Source organism: Haliotis rufescens, unplaced genomic scaffold (genome assembly GCF_023055435.1).
Source record: "Haliotis rufescens isolate VD_foot unplaced genomic scaffold, xgHalRufe1.0.p SCAF_7, whole genome shotgun sequence".
Classification (NCBI taxonomy): Eukaryota; Metazoa; Mollusca; class Gastropoda; order Lepetellida; family Haliotidae; genus Haliotis; species Haliotis rufescens.
In genome coordinates, this window is record NW_025964361.1 from 55,327,847 (window position 1) to 55,342,889 (window position 15,043).

The following is a 15,043-nucleotide window of genomic DNA, read 5'->3' on the forward strand; positions in this document are numbered from 1 at the left end:
AAGAAGTTACTGGGGCAGGGCCAGCTTAAATTAATCATTAGGTTATCATTTCTGACCACCGCCCTCTAACTCGTCTCACCTCTTTGGTATTTGTGATGTCGGCAAGACACAATATAATTCACAGTGGTTTGAAGAACAAAACCAAAAAATGGGTGGGGTGGCAGAATTGTGTTGAGTGAGTGAGTGAGGTTTTACCCCGCTTTTAGCAATATTCCAGCAATATCACGGCGGGGGACACCAGAAATAGGCTTCACACATTGTACCCATGTCGGGAATCGAACCCGGGTCTTCGGCGTGATGAACGAAGGCCTTAACCACTAGGCTACCCGACCGCCCCTACATGACATGAACCCCTGATGGGACTCAATGAAAAAAGTACTAGAATATGTCCATTTGTCCAATTTGACCACTTTCTAATAGCATATAACATTTGTTACATTTGCCCAGGTTCTAAATGGCCTTGTGTATTCTAATACCACTGGCCCACCAGTGCTGCAAAAGTCAAGAACACTACTGTCGACCCAACATTTAATCAGTGAATGTGTTCACCTTATGTTGAGCTTTGAGAGAAGGGAGTATGGAGGCTGCAGTGGTGATGCCCTGGAACACCGTCTTGAAGTGGATGTGCAGGGTCACAGGCTTGCTGACGGAGGGAGGGGGAGGCTGCCCCGTGCGGCGGGGTTTCCCCGGGGCCTTGTTCTCCGACTGCTCCGTCTGTTCCTTCTTCACCTCCTCCTTCACCTCACCATCCACAACGTCAGGCTGCGGTGGCTTGCTGCACACACACAATGAAAGAGAATGAGAGAAAAACTTAATCTACTACATGCTTAATTGCATTTGTGTACTTTCAGTTTTGTTTGTTTGTTGTTTAAAGTCGCACTCAGCAATATTCCAGCTATATGATTATGGTCTGTAAATAATCGAGTCTGATCAGACAATCCAGTGACTGACATCATGAGCACTGATCCATGCAATTGGGATATGACGACATGCATCAACCAAGTCAACAAGCTTGATGATCCGACCCAGTTAGTGGCCTCTTACGGCAAGCAAGGGTTGCTGAAGACCTATTCTAAACCGGATCTTCATGGGTCATTTTCAGTTTTAGACATGGTAGGGAACTGAAAATTCCAGTTGGTAGTCTGACAAGTGATGTACCTGGAGGATGAGTGATAGCAGTTTTCTGTTACAGCCCATAATCAAATGATCCTGGATAGGACAAACCAGTGGTTGATAGCAAGAACATCTATCAATGACACATGGTAAGACAATGCAGCCAGATAACTCCATGCCAATGGTCACATGTGAGATCACAACAATCCAATCACCAGCATTGTCATTGTAAACCCATCTCTTCTGTGTGTATGTCCAAGGTTCATACAGACATGGAACATCACAATTCAAGGCCTTTTCAAGACTTTTCAAACTGCCATTTTCAAGTCTTTTTTAATTGGGTTATTAGCCCCGGTCTGTCATTATCTTACTAAATCCAGCCAGCAATAGAAACAAACTGTTTTAGTCCACTAGTCCTGATAATAATGACATATAGCAAAACCCTCATAAATGGCAAATTTCTACTCGTCCTTATGATACCTTACATACTGGGCAGTTTGGCAAGGACTACAGGATTAGTGCCAATTTCTAACGCTACAAGCATACTATACTATTATATTATACTATTAAAAGCAGTATGACTATTAGACAACCTTTATTTTCACACCCAACAAAAAATTAAATTAAGTTTGTCATGAATTCTTCATTGTTTTTTGCGGGACTAATTCTTCACAAATACCACTTGAACAGTCACTCATGTGGTTACAATCACAACAAACAGACACCTTGAAACTTCTGTTTAAGGTTGTTTACTGGGTATCAAGATGTGAAAAGCCATATACAGATTTCCTCAAAGTAAAATACTGGAACACATTCTGAAGTTTATTTTCTCTTTGAATCTTGATAACGTCTTGAGTGTCTGTTTGTTGTGATTGTAACAGCATGAGTGACTGTTCAAGAGGTATTTGTGAAGAATTAGTTCTGCAAGTTTGCCAAACTCCTGCAGTGTTAATCCCAAGTTGTCCTAGCTTACTTGGCTGTTCTGGACAGTGGCCATCCAAACTCCTGCAGCGTTGACGTCAGTTGCCTGGAGCTGCGAGTCATCATGCCGTGGAGCACCACAGGGTGTTGTGGGATGTCGATGTCAATATGGCCGATAGAAGCCAGCGCGGAGTTGTGCTCCTTGGCTCGTCTCATCACCGTGGTGTGCAAGGCCTGGGACTTACGGATGTTCACGGTCACCACAGTCCTGGAAGACAAGCAAACATTTCACTCGAGCTTGCACGTCTGGCAAAAGATGGGAGATATGGCACTGATGAGATTTAAAACGATAATAAATGGGATGCCCCATTAGTTTGGAAACAATATTTGTGTGCTTTGTTTGTTTGTTATTAAACGCTGCACAAAACAAAACTCCTGCTATATGACGGCGGTCTGTAAAAAATTCAAGCCTGGACCAGACAAGTCAATAATTTGAGCATCGATCTATGCAATTGGGATAAGATGACATGCATCAACCAAGTCAGTGAGCCTGACCAACCGATCCCGTTAGTCTGCTCTAATGCTAAGCATAGTCACCTTTTACAGCAAGCATGGGTTGTTAAAGAACTATTCTAACCCGAATCTTCACAGGTTTTGGAAACAATGCCTTTCACATGATTACAAAGATCTCTAAAAGTGAGAAACTTAAAAAATCCCAAATTTAAACAAACAAAATGTTCTCTAATTTGACTGCCAAAAGCACTTAGTTTGAAATCCTAGATAAATCACAGGCATTAGATCAATGATGTAATGTGGTAAGCTGTGTATAACAGCAACTGTTGCAGGTTGTGATCGGTGCACTCACTGCATGCTCGGTGGCACCCCCTCCAGCAGCACAATCATCGTGTGTCCCACGTGGGCGGTGAACGAGGAGTCGGATGACTTTCGGTGCAGGAAACCTGCACACACCAGGGTTATCTCAACACACAGCAACAAGTAGAAGTAAGACAATGGACATAAGATATCAGAATATGTTTAGCTTTTGTTTGGATTCTATGTTTGTTTGTTGTTTAACGCCACACTCAGCAATATTCCAGCGACATGACTGCGGTCTGTAAATAATCAATCTGGACCAGGCAATCCAGTGATTCATGTCTTGAGCATCAATCTATGCATTTGGGATACGATGACATGCTTCAACCAAGTCTTTGAGTCTGACCACCCGATCCCTTTAGCAGCTTCTTACGACAATCATAGTCGCCTTTTACGGCAAGCATGGGTTGCTGAAGATCTATTCTAACACGGATCTTCACAGGTAAAATATGGTTAGCAGTTTCAATGAAACTACATAAATGCATTTAATCCAGTAATCCCTGTGAGTCCCTTTGATTTAGTTACATCACACGTGAGGTGAGGTGAAATTGGATTTAACGTCGCGTCCAAGATTATTGCACTTATATAGCGACGTGCATGCACGTGTGTGTGTGTGGCTGCTTGTACTAGTCCGGACTGATGCCGATTTATAGTGCTAGCCCACTGAGATACAATGCCGCAGTTTAACATGAATATCCCACTCAGACACAGTATACTGACTCTGAGCCGACCAGTCCTTGTTTTAGCCCCTTAATGCCGAGCGCCAGACAGGGTAACAACAAGTACCATCTTTTAACGTCTTTTGGTATGACGCGGCCGGGGATCGAACCCCGGACCTTCTGCTCTCCGGGTGGACGCTCTACCATTAGACTACGGAGGCGGTTGTTACATCACAGCTTGATGTGGGAGGGAAGTTTTGCAAGTTGGTCCTAAACATCGGGGATGGTCACATCCATAAACACATCTATCAGTATGACTACAGGTATGGTGCTGACAGATCGCGGATCATTATCAGGGCAAATCTGGGACCTGAACCCAACAACTACTGGAGGTGAGGTGAGGTGAGGTGAGGTGAGGTGAGGTGAGGTGAGGTGAGGTGAGGTGAGGTGAGGTGAGGTGAGGTGAGGTGAGGTGAGGTGAAATAGCCTACTGAGATACCTTGCCACAGTTTAACATGGATACCCCACGCAGACACAGTATACTGACTCCAAGCTGGGCAGATGCTCTTTCCACCAAAACACGTATACGTAGGTGGTCAACAAACATTTGATGCTGGTATTAGACATTTACCTAAAGTATTGTGCTGGCAGACCAAAGGTCATAATAGAGGTAAATCTGGGATTCTAACTCCTCTGATCCTGGCATGACTAAGGGATGCAATTCTGTACAGCAAATTGAGCCACTTAGACCCACTGGATCACTCGTCCCACCTCCATGTTGAAGGAAAGGTCATGCAAATCAGATTTGAACATCTCCAAGTTGTGAATTACTTTCCACAACCCTCCCTAGACGCTGAATATTATATTGTGATTCTAGGCCCAAATGAATAAGCATGAAATACTTATACCCCCGCCAATATGACATGTCCGGTTGTGTGCAAGACAAGTAATATTGTACGGTCTTCAAGATCTGCTCCAGAAAGGAGCACTTTTCTCCATTTTCAAAGTTGTTGCTGTGGAAAAATAATTTTTTCAATAATTCCAAACTGTCAAAAGGCACCAGTTTGCTACTAGACCTGTCTATGTGCCAAGTTTGGTTAAGGGATATCTCTCATGGTCTTTGAGTTCTGCTCCGGAAATGAAACATGACGGATGGACAGACAGGACAGACAGACAGCACCCATTCCTATATCCCCCTTACACTTTGTGGCAGGGGATAATAAAGTGATTCTGACCTTTAACCCGTTCCTTGTACGTCCCGCTGGCGTGCACCCTTCGTAGCTCGGCCTCCAGCTTGAGGCCAGACAGCACTGCCAGCACCTGCACCTTCTCGATCTTGGCGATGCCGTACACCACCAGGGGGATGCTCTCTCCGATGTAGATACCTGCAGGGCAAACTACAGCATCACAACAGGAAGCAGCAGCCTGGCAATGGTACATCCATTCAACATGTAGAGTAAGGAGCAAAATGAATGCAGATATTTCAGCTGATGAGTCTGATTTACAGAAATTACACGGCCCATGTAGAACATGAGGATTAGTTTCAGCTTGTTTGTAAGACTATAAAAATAATCAAAATTTCCTACTACCGTATTCAACGTAATAAGCGCCCAGGGCGCTCTCAAAATTAGAAATAAGGGGCTCTTTTTAGAATATTATTTTGGTGGAAAAAACAGAGCTGAAAGATAAATTTCGTGGTTTATGCTGACGGCCTGACTGTTTATATACGACAGATACATTTTTCCAGAATTTAATTGCCAATAATTAAGGGTGCATATAACACACGAGTGCATATTATACACAAATAAATAAGTCTTGCGTACATTGATCAATCGAAAGGAGCGCTAATAGGGATTGTTCACTGGCCAATATATTAGCAAATATCGCCGTGGGCGCTTATTACGTCGAATACGGTAATACATAAACTGAATTATTACCCACAGAAATAACTGTGTTCATAAAAATCGTATGTGCACCAGTGCAAATATCACTTCTTGCGCACCAGTGTATTGTTTCAGTCATCAGAATGTCATTGCTGACGTCATTCAAATCTTATTGTGACGTAAGGTTGATGACGTCACACTAGAAATGACGTCAGACCTGAATATTGTTGTCATAAAAATAATTGTGGTTTTCTAGGACAGCGGTGGTGATCAGGGCATTTCCTACACAGTTGTGTGAATGGACATGAAGTAAATAGAAAATTTTATATGAGCATATGTCATACTGATTTTACGAAACTCGAGTAAGAATTCATGTATTACCCTCGCTCTCACCGGGGAAATACAAGAATTCTGACACTCGTTTCATAAAATCAGTATGAGACTAGAGCTGGGATGGGTAACTCGGGTACCCGGGTCAGGTGGGTATTGAGTAGGACCCAGGTACCCACAGGACGACCCGGACTCGTGGTTCGTCATATGACATATTGTTTAATGACAAAAAATATCTAGAACTCTATGGTTACACTACAGGTCACTAATGTTCCCACTTCTTTCTGAATATGCACCCATTCTTTCTAACTATGATTTAATAAAGATGTAACTTAAGTCAACTTCAGTGTATGCATGACCAGATTGATTGATACATGTATCTAAATACGTTTTGCCAGGGCTATGGTAAAAAAATTCCCAATCGGACATTTTGTACCTATCTCTTGAGACCTACAGTGGGTACCAGGTAGGGTTGTGTAATAGTGGGGTGGGTACCCGGGTAGTAAATTTGGACTTGTCCAAGCCCTATATGACACACATTCTTGTATAATAATCTCTATTTACTTCATGTCATTGATAATGTTGATCTGGTGAGGTGAGGTGAGGTGAGGTGAGGTGAGGTGAGGTGAGGTGAGGTGAGGTGTGGTGTGGTGAGGTGAGGTGAGGTGATGTGATGTGAGGTGAGATGTGGTGAGGTGAGGTGAGGTGAGGTGAGGTGAGGTGAGGTGAGGTCGTGTTGAGGATTCCTGCACTGTTATAGCATGCACGTGTGTTGTGGTGTGTTGCATCTATGCTGAAATACACTTGAACACAGCCTGATAATTCTGCAGATCAAGAGAGGAAAAGTAAATGAGTTTAGTTGAAAGCTGCTTGTAAGCTTAAAGTGATAAGATGTACGTGTTTGTTGTATACCACAATATGGCTTACTCTGTTTGAACCTTGTCCTGATGAAGGATGTCTGTGCAAGGGAAGGACCCTTCACACCAATGTCCTGCTCCTCATTGCCCATGTCAGGAATCTTCCCATCCTCATCCTGCAGGGTGATGCCAGACCCCATCTTGCTGCTGTCTCGCTTCAGACTGCCCGAACCCAGTTTGCTGTTGTCCCGCTTCATTTCGCTCTCTGGCTCCTCCTCCTCAATGATGGGCAGCTTCTGCATCCCAGGCTTCCTGAGGACAGTCTTGGGTTCGGGCATGGTGGAGTAGAGCTCCAGGAGGTGATACAGATGTCGCCAGCACTGGGGTGTGCTCTCCTTGATCTCATCCACGATCGTCTTCTCGGCCAGGGCTGGAGAGGAAGTGTCCACCAGGTCCATGGTCACCGAATCACTCAGGTTCAGAGACTGAGGTGGAGTCAGGACTTCGGAATGTTGACTCGGAGTAACAGTTATGTCGGATCTACGTTTTGGTTCTTTGGCGAATCGGAGTTGGGATTTTTTGGATGAACTTGTTAGAGGGAGTTTGTCTGGCCGTTTAGAATCAAGGGCAAGTCGGAATGAGGATACACTTTTAGGAGTCTTTGCAACATGTTTTTCTGATTCTTGGATTAGTGTGTCGGAACAAAGACTCTGATCAGGTGTAGATATTTGAGTCTCTGCAGATGGCTGGTCAACTTTTGACAGATCCGATTGCTGTGTGTCTGCACTGGATGTAGAGTCCTTGGACTCCTGTTTCCTGTGGGTCTTCACCCATTCAAAACCGGACCTCCTCTGCTTCAGTTCCACCTGAGTTTCTTTGATATTATCCACCATAGTGACCACTTGGTGGACCAGTCTCAACAAGGCCATGTCCACATGCTGAGTGATGGCCTGACATTTGATCAAGAAGTTCACTTGCAGGGTGGTCGGCTTAGCCTCAAGTTTATGCATTGCAAATTTCCATGGAAATCTCTTCGACCTTCCACCAACACCGGCATCTTTCTGACCAAAGTCCACAACATCTTTCATGGAAATATTCACCCCGAACCCTTCACAAGAAAATGCTGAGTTCCCTGCGTTCATGTTGAGGCGATATTTCTTACTCTTCCCTTTCCCCTTGTGACTACCCTTGGAATAGGAGGCTTCCGATTCAGCTATCTGGATCTTCAGGATATCAAGATTGGCCTGAAGTAGCAAGTGCCCCCCAAACTTTTTCATCATCGCTGAAGGTCTGACTCCTTCAACATGCAACCCAAGGCTCTGCAACAGCGGCCGGAACAGCAGCTGTGCATCAGCCAACTGCATGATGGAGGTCGCCATTGTGAGGTACTCCTCATTAACGTCCGTCCTACTGTCATCCTGGCTCCAGGCGCTGCCAAATCCAGTTGACATGTTCTCATGCGTTCGCCCATAGTTGGTGCCATCATCGAGAGGATCCTTGAAGTCTTCTTGCTGTGCCGTCATCCACTGGTACATGTCTGTGATCTTGCTGTACCTGTTCTTCAGGTGCAGCTGTTTCTGGCCGCTTGTCCTCAGAGGAGTGTGAGGAGGGGTTGAAGCTATGGCTTGATCTATTGAAGATATACTATCTGCGGCTGATATGAAGCTGAAGTTGCTGTCATTCCTCGGAATGGCTGTAGGAGGGCTCAGGGTAGCTGCTGTTTGCGTCTGTTCAACTTTGCGATCGGGCGAGTCCATGCAGCTTAACACTGGATTAGGGAAAGCTCCACGGCCCCGAGATCTGACCGTCGCTAGGAACTTCTTTGGTTGGAATGATGAGGTTGACACAGTGCTCACACCATCGTGTCCGTGATCCACCCTCCCAGCTGCACTGCTAGACGGCCCGCCTCTGCTGATGAGACTTGGGTTGGATGTAGACTTCATCACCAGACCCCCTTCAGCCTGCAATAGGGAGGTCTTCTCATCCACAACATCAAACTGTTCAATCGTTCCTTCGCCATCATCTGTACACAAGTTCTCCGAGCTCTCCGGTTTGGGGATGGAGAACGTTACATTGTAGGGTCGGACAGATTTCTTGGACTTGAAGTGGATGTCGGACATGTAGGGCATGTACAGCACGTTCTTCCACTGACGGGTGAGAGCCAGGATGCCCTTCTGCATGGTGATGAGTTGAGGGGCGGTCTCCGACAACACGGCTCTCTCTATGCTGCCACAGCCGTGGATGTGCAGGTATTTCCGCAGCACAGTCAGAAGCTGGCTGGAGGGCTCATCCTGCAGGGTCTTAGACAGGCTGGTCATCTTCCCAAACTTACTCTGCAATCAAGGACAGGTTCAAGGGATCATCATGGAAAAAAAGAGTTATTTCGATTAAAAAATTGATTACATAATGAACAAAATAGGTTAGGGATCATGAATATTTATATTAAATTGTGTACTTAGTCTTCACTACAAAAAATATTCCCAAAAATATTCATGATCCCTAATCTTATTTGTTAAGTATACATTCTTTCCAAATAGAATTAACTGATTCAGTGACAAATGGTTTTATGACCCCCTCAGCAATACTCCAGCTTTTGGTGAAAAACATCAATAATTGGCTTCATACATTGAAATCAGATTCAGATCTGGAGCATGATGAACCCATCACCCCAGGCAAAACCACTGACCTTCAGTAATCATGGATAAATATATGTTTACTTCTAGACTATGACCTTGCTGAACAAGAAATAAACTTTACAGTCTTCACATGAAGTGCAGGCAGTGTATGATTGTGAAAACACCACAGTCTAACCATGTCATTGATGCTGATCCAGTTATTTACAGACTGCCGTCATATAGCTTGAATATTACTGAGCGCGGTGCTAACAACAAACAAAACTCCATGCTGTTCACCTTGTTGCAGACGTGGATGCCCTGCTCCTCCAGGGCTTGTGTCATGATGCAGGCCATCACTGAACTGTTCCGCTTGGTCAGCTCGCTCACGAGGTGCTTCACCGACAGCATGGCGCGGTCACAGGGGTTCAGCCAGGCATTGATGGCTGGCGTGGCTGTGCTCAGCAAATTCCAGTCCAGTCTGAAATGGGGGGTCATAACCTAGTTTGTAATCACGAACATACAACAGCATCTCATGAGTGAGTGAGTGAGTGAGTGAGTGAGTGAGTGAGTGAGTGAGTGAGTGAGTGAGTGAGTGAGTGAGTGAGTGAGTTGGGTTTAATGCCGCTTTTAACAGTATTCTAGTTATATCTTGGTGTGTCAGCTTAATGTTGGAGCAAAGCCTGAAGTGATGCAGGTCTCAAATGTTTACCACTTCAGTGAAACCCACGAGCACGGGTATGGTGCTGACGAACCTAGAAACATAATTGGGGCGAATCGGGATTCAAACCCACAATCATAGGTTTCTGGCCTGCCTAAGGGGGTCAACTCTGCGCAGCGAATCGCGGCGCCTTAGACGACTGGGTAGCATCTCATAAAAACTTACAAGCTGCATGTATAGAATTTAACTTCACATTGGAAAAGGCAGATGAAACAAGCATATGAACAGTTAGAAACATCCAGGTCATATCACAGCAGCTGTAAATAATGGAGTCTCAGTAAAAGAGAGGCTTAAACATGTACTACTCAAGATTGCCTAAGGACCGCATGTTCGACTAAATATAAATATTGTGTTCCTTTGCAAATGTTGAGGAGTATAGCAGTATCCATGATCCTTTCTGTCTGGTTTCGAAGACCAACATTCCTATTTGTAGTAAATGTTATATTTGGGATAACACTTTCTTAGTAAAGTACAGATTCTAGTAGTTTGGGTTGAGTCCCGTCTGGGATTCGAACCCACACTGCCAGTGTGAGGCACCTAATCACCAGCACACAAAGTCAGCGATCTAACCAACTCAGCCACCAAGGATTCCACATCATTTGGAAGCCTCGATGGCTGAGTGGGTTCGAATCCTGGATGGGACTCAAATAAAAAAAGTACTAGAATCTCTACTTTACTGAGAAAGTGTTATCCCAAATATAACATTTGACCACTTTCTAAATGGCATTGTGTGTTCATATACTCCTAATGTAACCACTCCATCCCCACATGAGCAGTTGTGTGGCAAGTGGTTTATTCTGCTTTGGAATTCTTCGAGGGGAGATCATTATGATTATCACTATAAAATGATGACTACACAATCAAGTTATAATATGGATATTAATAATGGTCTAATCAGTGGATCCCAAACATATCAATACCTTGTGAAGTCCACTTTCTTCTTTATCGATATTGGTGGTGGCGCAGCAAAGCTGAGCCATATTGTCTTGAGTCGGAGTCTCCCATTGGATGCATCTCCTTGCAGAGGTTCTGGAGTGGGCGGAGGGAGACCAGAGACATTGGAAGCCAGGGACAGGCGGGAATCCCATGACGACATGGACTCTGATGAGTGATGGCTGGAGGGGGAGCTCATCGGCTCGTGGTCTGTTGGACTTGTCCCGCTCTCTGTCAGCTGCTCGATTTCCTCGCGAGTACATTCCTGCAGCTCCTGCAGCGCCTTCTCAATGTTGTCCATCTTCTGCTGAAGGTGCATGTCCATTGTGTCCTTGTACCCCAGCCTCCGTACCGCCGTCACAGACACCTCCTCAAGGCCACATTCGAACATGATCACACCAATTGTGGCGTCAAAGCCTCCATCCCGTGAGTCCCTGCTGGCTTGTCTCGAGAGTCTCTTGCGTGGTGACACTGGTACATGTGACACCGAACTAGACCCGTCTTGATCAAAGGTAAATAGTACATTGGACCTGTGTTCAGGGATAGCTGTCAAGACAACGTTATCAGAGAAGTTGCTGTGTTTTAACAACCTTCTCAACTGACAATGGATCCGGTTCAGTTTGAGTGTTCCGACGTTCTCTTCTCGTGTGTGTTCAATGGACTGTTCTGTGTCACTAGAGTCATGCCTGGTACGTTGCTGGACTGGGGTGGTACTGGTCCGTCTCGGGCCAGGGTCACCGGTCAGCTTCTTACAGTGGTGGGTGTTGGAAAGCAGCTGACACTTGATGCCATCCACACAGACGGCCATCAGCGACACGGCAGTCAGGTCGTTAATGTTGTCCAGCACGGCAAAGGATATCACCTCCTCTACCAAAGAGGCTTGCATCACACATAGGTTAATCTGAAAAAAATCAGCCAAATTGACCATAAAAATACTGCAGTAAATGAGATGATATTTTCCTGAATCAGACCAGACAAGTGTTTGTTCATGCTGATCAATATCTCAAGAATCAGGAAGCAAAATAACAAAAGTTTTGTAAGTGTCATAAAGAGAGTGTGGTTTTATGCCGGTTTTAGCAATATTCCAGCAATATCACGGTGGGGGACACCATAAATGGGCTTCACACATTGTACCCATATTGGGAATCAAAGCCAGGTCTTCGGCATGACGAGCGAAACGCTTTAACCACTCGGCTGCCCGACTGCCCCAATGTCATAAAGAAAACAAGTATTTGTCACAGAAGTGACGAAATGTCCCCCGCCTGTATATACACCATAGTACCAAATATGAAGACAATCCAGCGATTACTTCTTGAGATATCGCGGCAACACTGTTTTCCAACTCCAAAAGCAGATTTACCTGCTGTGACCTTGAAAATGGGGTCAAGGTCACCAAAACCGACTGGTGTCTGCGGAGTCTGTATATACACCATAGTTCCAAATATGAAAACAATCCAGTGTTTAGTTCTTGAGATATCGCGGCAACACCGTTTTCAAACTCAAAAAGCAGATTTGCCTGCTGTGACCTTGAAAATGGGGTCAAGGTCACCAAAACCGACTGGTGTCTGCGGTGTCTGTATATACACCATAGTTCCAAATATGAAGACAATCCAGCGATTACTTCTTGAGATATCGCGGGAAACACCGTTTTCCAACTCCAAAAGCAGATTTACCTGCTGTGACCTTGAAAATGGGGTCAAGGTCACCAAAACCGACTGGTGTCTGCGGTGTCTGTATATACACCATAGTTCCAAATATGAAAACAATCCAGTGTTTAGTTCTTGAGATATCGCTGCAACACCGTTTTCAAACTCAAAAAGCAGATTTGCCTGCTGTGACCTTGAAAATGGGGTCAAGGTCACCAAAACCGACTGGTGTCTGCGGTGTCTGTATATACACCATAGTTCCAAACATGAAGACAATCCAGTGTTTAGTTCTTGAGATATCGCGGCAACAAACAGGTGGGACGTACGGACGGACGTACGGACGGACGTACGGACGGTCGTGAATACTATATCCCCCGCTTCGCGCTTTCGCGCGGCGGGGGATAAAAATCTTAAAACATTCATTACCAACCACAAAATCTTTCAAAGGAACATATTTCAAATAAACACTGAATTTTGTTTTAGAGAAAACATTTTGATTAAAGACTTTGCAATGCTTAGCACAAGGCAGGCGTATTCCTTTAACAAGAGAAAAATAGACTAGACTTAAGTTCAGTCCAGACTCAACTCTGTTAATGGTATGCATCTGCCCAAGTGAATATTGCTTCTTATTCTACAGGAAACGTTCAACAACAGTGTAGAATCAGCATCAAAATATTACCTTAGGCAGTGAGAAGAATGCCTGGAGGGAGGAGGTCTTCACGACATCGCTGGTTCTCCTGTCGGTGCTGCTCTTCTGGGAGAGCGTGGGGTGGAAGTCGGCGGGCTGGTCCTGGTCGTCCGGGTTCCCGGTCTGGCCTTTCTTCAAGTTGTTCTGCTGCTTCAGCTGGTCCAGGCAGTGGCTGTGCAGACGGTCGATCAGGGCAGACGGATGCATGCTGGCCAGGCAGGGTGTCACAGCTTCAATGTACCTGCGTAGATGAGGTGAGGTGGAATGGGCTTAATGTCACATTCAAGATTACTAATCTGACTAATGTCAGTATTACAGTGGCTGTGCAGACGGTCCATCAGGGCAGACGGATGCATGCTGGCCAGACAGGGTGTCACAGCTTCAATGTACCTGGGTAGATGAGGTGAGGTGGAATGGGCTTAATGTCACATTCAAGATTACTAATCCGACTAATGTCAGTATTACAGTGCTAGTCCACGGAGATACCATACTGCAGTTTAACATGGATACCCCACTCAGACACAGTATATTGACTGAACCGATCAGTCCTCTATCCCCTTAATGCCAAGGAACAGACAGAGTAAGAAGTTTCATCTCTTATATACCTATAGGATGATGCGGCCAGGGAACCACCGACCTTCTTCTCTCTGGGCAGAGGCTCTATCCCAGGACCACAGAGGCAGTCCCTGGATAGATGAACAGGTTTTGGTTCTTGATTACATGACAAACTTATCTGTTTTGATTAATTCGAATCTTGACTTCTACCTTGTGGAAATACCAGGAGTAACTTGTGTTGAGTTACTGTTGTTAGCTTTGATTGGATTTAGACTATAAGCTTCTATTACCATGGCATCAGAAAAATCTCACAGCAAACACAGGACTCAGCTCGACAAAGCAACAGTAGTGCTATGACTATCATAAGCCTATGTTACAGTATAGGAATTACGATCATCTTTGTGCTGAGATAGCAGGGTTCTACCTTGACTTACAAAAGTGGGGGTCCAGGGGACCCCAATTATTAATTTTAAGGGTCCTTGCCGGCAGTACGAGGGTCCAGTAAAGTAATGAAAAGGTGTAATGTACTGTACCTTTTGATAATTATTATAGAACCTGGAATGAGTCAATGATCATGTGGACAGTGGTCACGATTGATGGATGAAATGACAGACACTCATAAGTCTCGATGCGCTGTAGGTTAAATGAATATTATTGTGCGTTCCTTGGGATGCATTATATTTTTGTCTGCGTCCATTCTCTACATTTTGTGTACAGGATGAACATTTGTGCCTCCAAGACAGCTTTGCAGAACGGGGCCGAGATCTTATTCTAGAAGTACATATGTGTATGAAAAAATGGTACAGTCGGCTGGTCCAACTGTCTGCCAGCTACACAGACGCCAACACCTCGTGGTCTCCTCACCTCTGAAGGGACTCCAGCAGCAGAGGTGTCACCAGGATGTCGAAGGTGCCGGCCACCTTGATCACCGCGGTGGTCTTTGATGTATTCTCCAGGTGCTTCTTGTCATCATTGTCCTCCTCTGCAACACAAGGCAGAAGCAAGGGGCATTACTTGCAATGAACACTTCAGCAACAGAGGAATTACTGAATGCTACCCTGTAACTTGTTCAAATAAAGCCTGACAAGTTCAATAACATGATGCAGTAAACACACTGATGCAGGTCCAATACCATATTCTGGTAAACATAATGATATGTACTGTTATTATTACAACTGGCTTTCCTTGACATAACCCAACTTCCTGAGGCAAGTTAGTTAACTGACTATAAAAGTCCAGTTTCCACCCTTGC

General features: G+C 44.9%; 1 protein-coding gene across 2 annotated transcripts in view; it reads right to left on the reverse strand.

The window, feature by feature from the left end:
• The window catches only part of LOC124133722 (transmembrane protein KIAA1109-like), a 97,692-nt gene that overhangs the window by 46,842 nt on the left and 35,807 nt on the right, over positions 1 to 15,043 (reverse strand). For both annotated transcript variants that reach the window (XM_048387409.1, XM_048387408.1), the window contains exons 21-29: positions 14,656 to 14,773; positions 13,228 to 13,477; positions 10,890 to 11,803; positions 9,549 to 9,729; positions 6,707 to 8,969; positions 4,802 to 4,951; positions 2,900 to 2,993; positions 2,087 to 2,302; positions 550 to 775 (exon numbers count right to left, since the gene is read on the reverse strand). In XM_048387409.1, the coding sequence (XP_048243366.1) occupies positions 550 to 775; positions 2,087 to 2,302; positions 2,900 to 2,993; positions 4,802 to 4,951; positions 6,707 to 8,969; positions 9,549 to 9,729; positions 10,890 to 11,803; positions 13,228 to 13,477; positions 14,656 to 14,773 (4,412 nt within the window). The remainder of the gene's footprint in view (positions 1 to 549; positions 776 to 2,086; positions 2,303 to 2,899; positions 2,994 to 4,801; positions 4,952 to 6,706; positions 8,970 to 9,548; positions 9,730 to 10,889; positions 11,804 to 13,227; positions 13,478 to 14,655; positions 14,774 to 15,043) is intronic.